At 40.0% G+C, this 13,316-nt stretch overlaps 1 protein-coding gene across 10 annotated transcripts in view; it reads right to left on the bottom strand.

Moving 5' to 3' along the window:
• Positions 1-13,316, bottom strand: part of npas3 (neuronal PAS domain protein 3) — a 608,964-nt gene that overhangs the window by 390,201 nt on the left and 205,447 nt on the right. For all 10 annotated transcript variants that reach the window (XM_017351762.4, XM_009292848.5, XM_017351763.4 and 7 more), the window contains one exon: positions 4,755-4,999. In XM_017351762.4, the coding sequence (XP_017207251.1) occupies positions 4,755-4,999 (245 nt within the window). The remainder of the gene's footprint in view (positions 1-4,754; positions 5,000-13,316) is intronic.

Genomic DNA, 13,316 nt, shown 5'->3' with positions numbered 1-13,316 from the left:
AGGCTTCTGTAGGGCACGACAGTCTTGTTTATTTACAACCAACAGCTATTTTTCTCTTCACCAGCCTCAAGTGCTACAAACTTATGATAGTTAAGCAGATCTCGCAGGACATCCGCAGCTTCCAGGTAACCAAAACTAACTGATTATATGTTGTTTTTGTCTACTGAATAAGGCTGTTTACTTACAAAGTCCTTGAGTTTGTTTAAAGAAGTTTAAAATGAGTGCACACATACAATTACACTTTATAAAGAAGACCGACAGACCAACTTGATGAATGATGCTAGCTTGTGTTCATTTTCAATTCAGTCAGTGTCACTTCTGTCAAATATCTAGCTATATTAAGTATGCAGTTAGTTCCCTAATAAGAGCATTATGATGGCCTGTCTCCACTGAGTGGTACAGTATGATACGGTACGGGTCACCTTTATCAGGCTTGCGTTTCCACTGCCAAAATAGTACCCTTTTGCTAGGCGTGGTGTACGACAGAAAGTTTCAGTCAACTACATTCTCTCTTGAGAAAATGTCTACAGTTAAGCTGTACGGGTTGTTCACATATCATACAAGAAGCACCTTTCACAAATCAGATGCTTTATACACATAAATATTTGTGTATAAATGTTCATTACTTCTATGAACAGCATTTGATTATACCTGCAGATTAATAATGTGAAATAGCCTACTGTAACATCTGCAAATACATAAATTAAATAAATAAATGTAATGTAATGTAATGTGTATTTATATAGCGCATTTATTGTGTATGGACATACACCCAAAGCGCTTTACAATTATAAGGGGGGGTCTCTTCACACCACCACCAGTGTGCAGCATCCACTTGGATGATGCGACGGCAGCCACAGGACAACGGCGCCAGTGCGCTCACCACACACCAGCTATTGGTGGAGCGGAGAGACAGTGATCGAGCCAATTCGGTGGATGGGGATGATTGGGAGGCCATGATCGTAAGGGCCGATAGAGGGACTTTGGCCAGGACACTGGGGTTACACCCCTGCTCTTTCACGAGAAGTGCCATGGGATTTTTAATGACCACAGAGAGTCAGGACCTCGGTTTAACGTCTCATCTGAAAGACGGCGCCCACTGACAGTGTAGTGTCCCCTTCACTTTTACTGGGGCATTAAGACTCACATAGACCACCGGTTGAGCGCCCCCTGCTGGCCTCACTAACACCACTTCCAACAGCAACCTAGTGTTTCCTAGTGGTCTCCCATCCAGGGACTGACCAGGCTCAGCCCTGCTTAGCTTCGGTGAGTAACCGGTCTTGGGCTGCAGGGTGACATGGCTGTCAAATGCAAAATATGAACACATACAGACCCTTATAGTCTTCAATATGTTACCAATTACAGAAAAACTACACACAGCATACATTAAGTTCCTATTTGGGTACAAAAGCAACACGCAACATATAGCCTATACAGTGAGAGCAAACCTCTCATCCGCATCTTTAATCTTCAGCAGCACTTGTAGCCTCTGTTAGAGAGTAATTCAGTCATTCCGAGTTCATAATAGTCCAAAAGGTGAAGATATTAGTTAAACATGGTAGAGTGTTTATGTCTGCTGCAATAATCATTTGCTTCTTTGATTTTTCCGGCTTCTCCTTTGTTTTTCCACGCGTCAGTCTCGGGTTTGTTTGTTTCTGAAAGGACTTCAATAATCACACACACACACTAAAAAAATGATTCAAAGATGATTCATTGGATTTTAGGGTTGGCCGATGTCAACCAATATGGCATTGTCTGACGTCTAATGTGAATTATCGCGATGGACAACGGCATTGTCGTCATAGGCTGAGGTGGATTAATTATTTATGAATAACGAATTAATTAATAACGGATTAATTATTTGTAGCCTACCGTTTCAACTACCTGACCCGCATGTTCTTTGTTTTGCCCATAAACAAATCATAAATAAATAAAGATAAGTTGAACACAAGTTACCACCTGTCAATCACTTTTTCCACGGGAGGTTGGTCGGTAAAAAAGGTGCACAACCAACAGTGTCTGAGGTTTTCACTAAAATTGCTAAGTACAAGTGTGAAAGTGAAAGACTGAAGCAGTGTAGTGAGGCTGTGACACGTTCCCTGATAGATTCAAAAGAGCGAAGTGTCAAGAAATAGAGACAAGATTGATCAAATATCACGTTTAACAACTATAGTGAAACGCTATCCAGCGGTACATCCTTAATAAACTGTCTGACATGCACTGCTCTCTCGAGCTCAGACGAGAGCATGACAGTGTGTTTGGCTGTGTGTGTGTGTGTGTTCACATGATGTGCGTTTTCAGTGGATGGAGGGCTGTTCAGAAATGCTAGGTAAAACACAGTGTGGATTTTTGTCCGAAAATGCCATTTTATTACTAAGATGTATTAGTGTAAACGAGGCCTAAGTGTGTATTTTTCACAAGCGTCTATTGTCTATTGGCTATTGGCGATGGACGATGGCATCGTCTATCAGCCCAACCCTCTTGGATTTACTAAAATATTTTAGGATAAGTGGTTGTAAACAATTTAATTAGGCTGAATTTAAACAAACAAATTAAGTTGAATTTTATTAATTTTAATTTGTTTGTTTAAATTGAGCACAAATAAATTGTTTGCAACAGTTTTGCAGACATCTTTTTTTTTTCAGTGCACGTTGTTATATGGAACAAAATCAATGATCAATAATTCATATTCAATTTCCAGATTTCACTTTTTTATACAATGTATAATATTCAAAAGGCAATTTTCAGTTCATTTTAATTCAGTTCAAATATTCGCTTCCATAAATTCAGTGGTTCAAATTTGACTGTTAAAATTCGAGATTACATCCGGGAACTGCAGAAAAAGCAATAGATTGCAGATTGAAGATCACCAGCTGCTTTTTCACCAGCAGGTGGAGATGGAATAATTAAAGATTTTTAACCCAGTAAATAGGCGAGAAAAAAGCTATCAAAGGCAGAAAAGTAGCATTTAATATTTATATCAACGTATTGGACATTATAAGTAATAAAAGGAGTATGAGTAAAATGAGTGAATGATGTTTTGGTCATCTATATTTGCCTGCTTGTGAACGCGTAAACTTCACTCCTCGGACCCAGCGACAGACGTTGTTCTGCAATCTTTAGCCTCCTCATAGCATTTGTCTCCAATGCCGGTGTCGTCGGTTCGCGCCCTGCTCGAATCGGTAGGGTTACATGCACACAAACCTTCTTTTGACGAATATGATGTTACACATTCTCTATCTTCATTAACTCATCCTTCCATAGACGTAAAGTATTATACATGCTAAAAAATATAAACATAGGAGAAACAAGAGAGGAAAGATTATAATAATACAAAACAGATAAACATAATTGCCAGAACAATTAAGAACAAAGATATTAGTATCAAAACCAGAGAGATTTTATGAGAATGCCACAAAAAACAGTTTACTTGGAACTGTTAGACAGAGTGTTCAGGTATGATTAAGGTTGGATGTGAATGGGACGTGTAATTTAAAATAACTGAACATAAGACGTGAATGCATTAAAGGAGCGTCTTCAGTTATTCATACAGAAGCGTCTAATATGGCATAACCATTATAAGTGGTTATTAGACTATGAAGTGTCTGCGCTTTTTCAACACAGCTATGTCAGGATTGGCATAGGCTATATATTTTCATAATTTTAATTATTATTATGGTTATGATTATTAATATTATTATTATTGGACATTTATTTACACTAATGCGTCTTAGTTTTAAAATGGCATTTTAGAATGAAAACGATCCACGTCCACATTGTGTTTGACCCAGCATTTCTGACCCGCTCTCCATCCACACTTTGCCGCTGAAAACACACATCATGTGACCAAACACACACATACACACACACTCTGGCATGCGCTTCAGCAGTATATGCGCACATCGGAGCTCCAGGCAGTCAGTATGGGGTGCTTTGAGCACAAAATCCCAGAGAGCAGTGCACGTTGGACAGTTTATCAAGGATGTTGTTAAGCATGATATTTTATTAATCTTGTATGTATCTAACGACTCTTCTGTCTTTTCAAATCTATCAGGTAACGTGTCACAGCATCAGTACACTGCTTCAATCTTTCACTTTCACATTTGTGCTTTGTAATTTTAGCGAACACATTAGATACTGTTGGTTGGTTGTGCACCTCTTTTTCCAACCAAGTTTGTCGAAGTCATAATAACGACACCGATCACTCTGCCTATCCCCTGAAAAAAAGTGACTGACAGCTGGTCATTTGTGTGTAACTTATATTTTTTCATTTATGATTTGATTACTTATGGGTAAAACAAAGGCCACGTGGGTTAGATAGTTGAAACGGTAGGCTACAAATAATTAATTAATAAATAATTAATAAATAAATAATTCATTCACAGCTGCCTACAATGATGAATGATCAGCATCGTCTAACCCTAGCTAACATGCTTAACCACGCCCCTCTAACTTCAATGTTGACAACAAACAAAAATGGAGGAGGAGGTGTCTGTTAGGTAGTAATAACCCTTTTCCTGATCTTTCTGAATTAAATGCCTACTTCACCACATCCAATCAGCTAGCAGTAGAAAAACCGAGCCACGCCCACTGTTTTCTCATTCAATATTCCGTTTCCATAGGTCACAATACAAAATAAATAAATAAATAAACGGTTCATGCTGACTTTAAATAGGCATTACATTGAAAATAAACCATCCAATATTCCATTGTTTCAATAAAAACCATAACAGAGAGCCAAATATAGCCTGTACCTTTGACGGAGGTGTTGGGCGGCGGGCCTTCGATGCGCAGGTTCCACGGCGGGTCTCCCTGGTTGGCGAAGTCCCTCATTTTCAGGTAGCTGATGGTGAGGCGAATGATGGAGGCCTTGTCCAGCTGGCTGGTGATGGCGGCGGGCAGAGGAAGCATCTTTGCTAGCTCGTAAAACTCAAAGTTTTCCTTGCCCCGGCGCGAGCGAGCGGCATCACGTGACTTCTCCTTCCTCAGAGCCTGCAACCTGGGTCAAACACAAGAGCGTCGCTAACATCAATGTCTGATAATAGTCAAAGCCTCACACACTTTACATTCGTATTATGATTGGTAAAACATTAATACTTATGTTTCAAATGTCGTTTTTTGCTTTTTTGAATGTCATATGTCATACTGTTGCTGTTTGCTACTGTTTCTACCATGGCTACCATAGTGCTGACATGATTTTATATTTTGCTAATCTGTTTGTAGAATAATTTATCACACTGCTATAATAAATTAGCTCACTGCTACCATGTTTCATGACATTGTTAGCATGTTTGTAACATAATTTATCATACTGCTATTATAAAATACCTAATGCTATGCTTAGTTATTGCCATTAAATAATTTCTATTAACTAATGCTATGCTTAGCTCAGTGTTAGCATGTTTTTAACACAATTTAACATATTGTTTTTATGTTTTTTGAATATTACAATTGCTATTAACTTAGCTATTGCTATTAACTAATGCTATGCTAGCTCAGTGTTAGCATGTTTTTAACACAATTTAACATATTGTTTTTATGTTTTTTGAATATTACAATTGCTATTAACTTAGCTATTGCTATTAACTAATGCTATGCTAGCTCAGTGTTAGCATGTTTATAACACAATTTAACATATTGCGTTTATGTTTTTTGGATCTTATATTTGAAGCTGTTTGGTATTGCTTATGTTGTGGCTACAGTAGTGCTAACATGATTTTATATATCATTAGCATGTTAAACATGTTTTAACACAATGTTTGTGGCATGCTTTACCACACTGCTGTTTTAAATTAGCAAATTAGCTGGTTGACCAGCCTGGTTTCAGAGGGGTTTTGACCATTTCCAGGCTGGTTTCCAGCCATTTCCAGCCTGGTCTTAGCTGGTCAGGCTGGAAAATGACCAGCAAAATCCAGCTAAAAAAGCCTGGTTTAAGCTGGACGTAGCTGGACGTAGCTGGTTTTGGCAGGGCTCCGAGCCTGGCTAGGCTGGTCAAGCTGCTTTTAGCTGGTCATCTCCCAGCCTGACCAGCTAAGACCAGGCTGGAAATGGCTGGAAACCAGCCTGGAAATGGCCAAAACCCCTATAAAACCAGCCTGGTCGACCAGGTAAAACCAGCCAACCAGCCTAGGCTGGTTTAATCTGTTTTTCTAGTAAGGAAATGATAACCTTTTGTTAGCCTGCTTCTAGCATGACTCAACACACTGTTAGCATTGATTTAGCATACTGTAAACATGTTTATAGTAAGATTTACCACACTGTTCATTTAGCACATTTTTAGCCCATTGCTACCATGTTTCTAGCAGGTGACTAATACACTGTTAACACAATTAACAAACATGATTATGCTGGTAAGATATGTTTTGATGCTTGTATGCTGGTCTTGCTGGTCTCAATGCGGGTCTTGCTGGGTTCTATGCTGGTTTCAATGCTGGTCTTGCTGGTCAGGACTAGCACTGAGACCAGCACTGAAACCAGCAAGACCAGTATCGACACCAGCAAAACTAGCATTGAGAGCATCAAAACCAGCATTGAAACCAGCAAGACCAGCATTAAAACCAGCAAGACCAGCATCAAAACATACCTTCAGCAAATACTGTTTTTTTCAGCAAAGTTGGTAAAGTGTTTTGAGGTGCTAGCATGATTTAACACGGCTACTGTCTACTAGCACATAGATATCATATTTTAGCATGTGGCAAGCACATAATAACATGTCGATAGCATGCTTTAACATAAATTATCACACTATTCATGGTTAGTTAGAATTGTTAGAAAGATATAGCAACATGTTCCAGTTAGAAATACATGGGAATCTGAGTCAGAACAACCTAAAGTGTGTCTCTATTGTAATTTATTGCTATATATCCCAACATGCCTTTCTGTTTTCAACACTGCTGTTCGCAGCCAAACAAAAGGCCCAGGAGAGCGGGTCTGTAACTGAACTCAATCGTTCTTTGTCATTGACTGTATATAGGATCAAGAGCACATCTCTGTGCCAATCACAGACGGCCAGGCAAACCGCGGTGTTGTGGCGCTGGGCCGCAGCAGGCTAAAGTTGCAGTCGCACCGACTTTGTTGTGCTCCATCGGGAGGCCTCAGCTCAATTGATCCAGTCATTGGAATCCAGAAGTGGGTCGAAGTTGTGATTAGCTTTGGCCCGGGGTCTCGTGAGACGGCCCTGTGAATGACTTTCACTGCTGCCTTTTTACCACAGACACACAGACAGCCGGCCAGAGATCTTCTTTCCCCGCCAAGTGCTTCAACAAAGAGAAAGAAACACAACAGCAAGCTAAAGCTCACCTGCGATGCCCAAAATACACACACGCGCTCCCACACATGCCTGCACGAAAACAACGATTTATTATAAATTATGACTACTGCCTCAAAGTGTTTCTGTTTATTTTGATTTACAACTCTGCGCTGAGCATTTCTCTGTATTTATTTCCTTCTGAATAAAATTAGTCGCTTTCTGGCAGCAACTGCATGCAATTCAATGCAGTCTGTACACTGGAAGGCGACATCCCAGAATATGGAAATACAGTAAATATGGAATATTCCACATTAGCAAAACAATTTATACACTGTCATACAGAGGTATGCAGAATGTTAGAAGCAAAATATGATGGATATTAGGAAACCAATGGCCAGAAACAGTTTCATAACTCATTATAATTAATTACAGATGAAACAAATACCTATTAAGTTATGATTTATGCAGGGTCATTACTGTTAACTAAAACTAGAACACGGACAAAAGATTTCTGCTGCTTCTGAAGTAAAATATGTTAATCTATATATATAATATCTATATATACTCACCGGCCACTTTATTAGGTACAGATGTCCAACTGCTCGCTAGCTCAAATTTCTAATCAGCTAATCACATGGCAGCAACTCAATGCATTTAGGCATGTAGACATGGTCAAGACGATCTGCTGCAGTTCAAACTGAGCATCAGAATGGGGAAGAAAGGTGATTTAAGTGGCTTTGAAAGTGGTATGGTTGTTGGTCTGATTGTTTCAGAAACTGCTAATCTACTGGGATTGTCACACACAACCATCTTTAGAAAATAGTCTGAAAAAGAGAAAATATCCAGTGAGCTGCAGTTCTGTGGGCACAAATGCCTTGTTGATGCCAGAGGTCAGAGGAGAATGGTCAGACTGGTTCGAGCTGATAGAAAGGCAACAGTAACTCAAATAACCACTCGTTACAACTGAGATATGCAGAAGAGCATCTCTGAACACACAACACATCCAACCTTGAGGCAGATGGGATACAGCAGCAGAAGACCACACCAGGGCCACTCCTATCAGCTAAGAAAAGGAAACTGAGGCTACAATTTGCTTAGGCTCACCAAAATTGGACAATAGAAGACTGGAAAAACGTCTGGTCTGAAGAGTCTCGATTTCTGTTGCGATGTTCGGATGGTAGGGTCAGAATTTGGCGTCAACAACATGACAGAATGTTGCCTGCCTTGTATCGGTTCAGGCTGGTGGTGGTGGTGTAATGGTGTGGGGGATATTTTCTTGGCACACGTTGGGCCCATTAGTACCAATTGAGCATCGTGTCAACGCCACAGCCTGCCTGAGTATTGTTGCTGACCATGTCCATCCCTTTATGACCACAGTGTACCCATCTTCTGATGGCTACCTCCAGCAGTATAATGCGCCATTTTATAAAGAATAAACCATCTTAGACTGGTTTCTTGAACATGACAATGAGTTTACTGCACTCAAATGGCCTCCACAGGCACCAGATCTCAATATAATAAAGCACTTTTGGTATGTGATGGAACGGGAGGTTAGCATCATGGATGTGCAATCAACAAATCTGCAGCAACTGCGTGATGCTATCATATCAATATGGACCAAAATCTCTAAGGAATATTTCTAGTACCTTGTTGAATCTTTGCCACAGAGGATTAAGGCAGTTCTGAATGAAAAAGGGGGTCCAACCTTTTACTACTAAGGTGTACCTAATAAGGTGGCCGGTCAGTGTATATTCAATGCAATGTACAAAAAATATGTTCGCTTTTTTTTTTCTAAACATTGTTGTAACACCTTCACAGAAATCCTTTGAAATGCATTCAGATGTATATAAATCACATCCACCAGCTTTTTATTCACAAAGCACACCATTTTATTTCACTTAAAACACAAGTAAATGCGCAGTGTTTCAGCTAATAATGCACACGGCGCAGGCTGTCTGCTGTTTACATTCTCAGCTCTCGGGTCCATGGTTTGAGCCCATTGATTTATGATTTTCAATCAAACAACTCACAACAGCCACTTTAATGCTTCCAAAACACAACTGCCCACTTTCTGTAGCGTTCATCATGTCAAGCCATTCTGAATTAAGTCGGAAATAAATCAGCCCAGAGCTTCTGCGTTCCCCGTTGGCCGACATTTAGATTAATTTTTTACCACCATAAATGCTAAATCAGTTATAGCAAGTGCCGAAAGATGGGGAGAGAAGAATGCCTTGATGGATGAAAAACGACTGTTGCCGGAGAAGAAAATCAGCAGATATTGTCTTCACATTTTAGCACTGAACAAAAAAAAAAAGCAACATAAAATATGAAATGGGGCCGTGCCACAAGAAGCAAACATATTCTGCAGTGCTTAATCTTGATGTAGTCTCGCAATTCCTAGTAACGCTCAATAATTCCCAAGCAACTTAGAGCAAAAAGCAGCCCAATTACTTCCAAAAAGACCATCGATGACGTCTCGGAGATGCCTTGATCAATTTTAATCCTCTATAAAAACTATGACTTCACCATCAAATATAGATTCGGCTCCACGCCTTTGCATACTAGCGATGGATTTCAGTTCTCAGTGGTGTGGAGCGATGCAACACACAAATAAAAACACCATTTGATGGTCTGATGCTCAGACAGTATATAAAGCCGGTTGTAATGGTTGTTTGGATGCAAAGTGCAACAGAGCAGCAGAATTTCATTTGTTCCACAAACTTGGAAGGCATTACGCCGGTCCTGACAAATATGAGGTTAGCTGACCTTCATTTTGGTGACATGTTTATTACGTACTACAGGAAAAACGCAGCAAACACACAATCCTGGTGATAACACAGGCCCTCTTGCGGGACCTTTCAGGAAAACGGGACGCAACTTTGTGTTGTGGCTCTTGAGTAATGAGCGCTGTGCTATTGAACAGCCTGTTTTCTGAGTGAAAATTTATGTGCGGCGCAGCGATTTTGCCGTTTTCTGCTTTCTGCTTCCAGGCTGGTGCAAAAAAAATACCCTGCAGTGAACATAAATGCACCGTAAACCTTTCGCGTTCCTGAAGGGTTAGAGCTTATCCCCATGAAAACGTCATATAATGGTAAATAGTCAATCGGTGTCAACACATTTTCATTGGAAAGACACTGGAATCAATACAAAATGGCATTTAAAAGCCATTTGCCTCTGGCATGTGACGTTTTTAGAGTAAATGTACAGTAGGGCAGATTTGATTGTATCTGAAGCTGATGGGATCATGAATGGTGTGTGTGGCAAAGCAGGTGATTGGAGGGGCTTGATGAATATATGTAAATAAACTAGTTTCAGGGCTGGATCTAATCAATATTTGGCTGATAGGATCATGAATAGTGGGTGTGGCAAAGCATGTGATTGGAGGAGGTGGATGATTAGATGTAAACAAACTAGTTTCAGGGGTGGAACTAATTAATATTTAGCTGATAGGACTGTGGGTGTGGCAAAGCATGTGAATGGAGGAGCTTGATGAATATATGTAAATAAACTGGTTTCAGGGGTGTATCTAATCAATATTTGGCTGATAGGATCATGGAAAGTGGGTGTGGCCAGGCATGTGATTGTAAGAGGTGGATAATTAGATGTAAATAAACTGGTTTGAGGGATGGATCTAATTAATATTTGGCTGATAGGATCATGAATAGTGGGTGTGGTCAGGCATGTGATTGGAGGAGGTGGATGATTTAACGTAAATAAACTGGTTTGAGGGGTGGATCTTACTAATATTTGGCTGATAGGATCATAAATAGTGGGTGTGGTCAGGCATGTGATTGGAGGAGTTTGATGATTAGATGTAAATAAACTGGTTTAAGAGGTGGATCTTATCAATATTAAGCTGATAGGATCACGAATAGTGTATGTGGCAAAGCATGTGATTGGAGGGGCTTGATCAGTAGATGTAAATTAACTAGTTTAATAACTAGTTTAATTAACTTAGTTTAATAAAATGATTGCAGGGCTATATCTAACTGAAGTTTGTTTGGATTATTAGAAATTGATAGGGTAATGTAAAGTAGGCATGGTAAAACAATGTCAACGATGTAAAGGAAGGAACTTAAAGGGATAGTTCACAAAAATCTGCTATTATTTACTCACCCTTGGCTTGATCCTTCAGTTCAATGGAAATACAAAATAAGACATTTTGAAGAATGTTGGAAACTGCTAACCATTTTTTTTCACAGTATTTCTTTTGAATAGGTAAATGGCAGAATTTTCATTTTCAGGTGAACTACCCCTTTCAATTATATCATTCATTAATTTTCCTTCAGCTTAGTCTCTGTTTCAGAGGCCGCCACAGCGGAACAAACCACCAACTATTCCAGCATATGTTTTACGCAGCAAATGCTCTTCCAGCTGCAACCCAGTAGTGGAAAACACCCATGCACACTCATTCACACAGACATGAATACACTTTGGCCAATTTAGTTTATTCGATTCACTTATAGTTCGTGTCTTTGGACTGTGGGGGAAACTGAAGCACTCGGAGGAAGCCCACGCCAACACGGGGAGAACATGTAAACTCCACACAGAAATGCCTTCTGGCCCAGCCGGGACTCAAACCAGTGACCTTCTTGCTGTGAGGTGACAGTGCTAACCACTGAGCCACAGTACCGCATAATGACATCTTCTATCTAAAAAAGCAAAAGATGTTTTGGGTGGATCTAATCAAGAAACCAGTCCTGACTTATAAATTATGGAATTATTAAATGACTGAACGAATGAATGTAAAGGCCCGTGCACACAGAGACGTTTTTAGCTCGCGTTTTTCATCATCGTTTAACACCTTGTGACTAATTAAAGGACGTCAATGTGATCGTGCACACCAACGTGCAAAAAGGCCAGGTGTAAAAGCGCCATTTTTAAAGAAACGTTTCATGCTCGTTTTTTTGTTTTGCAGAGCTGCGTCAAAACCTTCTTCACCAATCAGATTGGCACTTTTATTCACGTGCATGGAGCTGCTGAAGTTACATTAAACAGCTATTGGAGGCGCTCAAGTGCAAAACTGTCAATGCAAGCACACATTGAAGAAGATGCCCATATAAACAAGTGTGTCAACTTTGTCTTCTTTTCTGTTACAAGCGGGTGTCAGAAGCCATCTAACGTCAAGGAGTGATTTTGCATACTCTTCTGCTCGACGCCAGTGAAAATTGCTTGGGTTTGAATCCAGAAAAACGTCTTGAAAAAAGCGGACGATAAACGCAAACGAAAAGCGTCCTGGTGTGTACGAGCCTTTAGACTGAATGAGGACAAAAAAACAAAACAAGGGCGACGCAGTGGCGCAGTGGGTAGCACGTTCGCCTCACAGCAAGAAGGTCGCTGGTTCAATCCTCGGCTCGGTTGGCGTTTCTGTGTGGAGTTTGCATGTTCTCCCTGCATTCGTGTGGGTTCCCCCACAGTTCAAAGACATGCGGTACAGGTGAATTGGGTAGGCTAAATTGTCCGTAGTGAGTGTGTGTGTATGTGTGGATGTTTCCCAGAGATAAGTTGCGGTTGGAAGGGCATCCGCTGCGTAAAAACCTGCTGGATAAGTTGGCGGTTCATTCTGCTGTGGTGACCCCAGATTAATAAAGGGACTAAGCCGACAAAAAAAGAATGAATGAATGAAAAACAAAACAAAAACATGAAGATATTTGTAGATTTTAAGATTTTTCTTTTTTTATTTGTAAATCTGCATCTTATCTTGTGAGCAAAGGTGTTTCTGTGTTTACTTAATTACTAAATCTGACACACATTTAGGTACACACACACACACAGCATCAAGAGGCTGAAAGTTCTGCAAATGATCATTTAGGGTAGAGGTAATTGCCTTCATCAGTGTAGAAAAAGCCGGCAGAAGAGAAATGTCACTTTAGATTATCTTCTTGCCTCCTGAAGCAATAGATGACACTTGATCAGAGACTAAATGCCAAAACCAATCAATTCCTTTTGTGACTCTTCGCCATGCCGCAGTAAAAAAGGCCATAGTCTTGGTTCTTCTAATTAAAGTAAATGCTATCTCCTTGGTAACCTCATTAATATTCTCATTGACTTGGATATACATACTGTG

Source organism: Danio rerio, chromosome 17 (assembly GCF_049306965.1).
Source record: "Danio rerio strain Tuebingen ecotype United States chromosome 17, GRCz12tu, whole genome shotgun sequence".
Taxonomy (NCBI): domain Eukaryota; kingdom Metazoa; phylum Chordata; class Actinopteri; order Cypriniformes; family Danionidae; genus Danio; species Danio rerio.
This window is presented reverse-complemented; position numbering and strand designations above follow the sequence as displayed.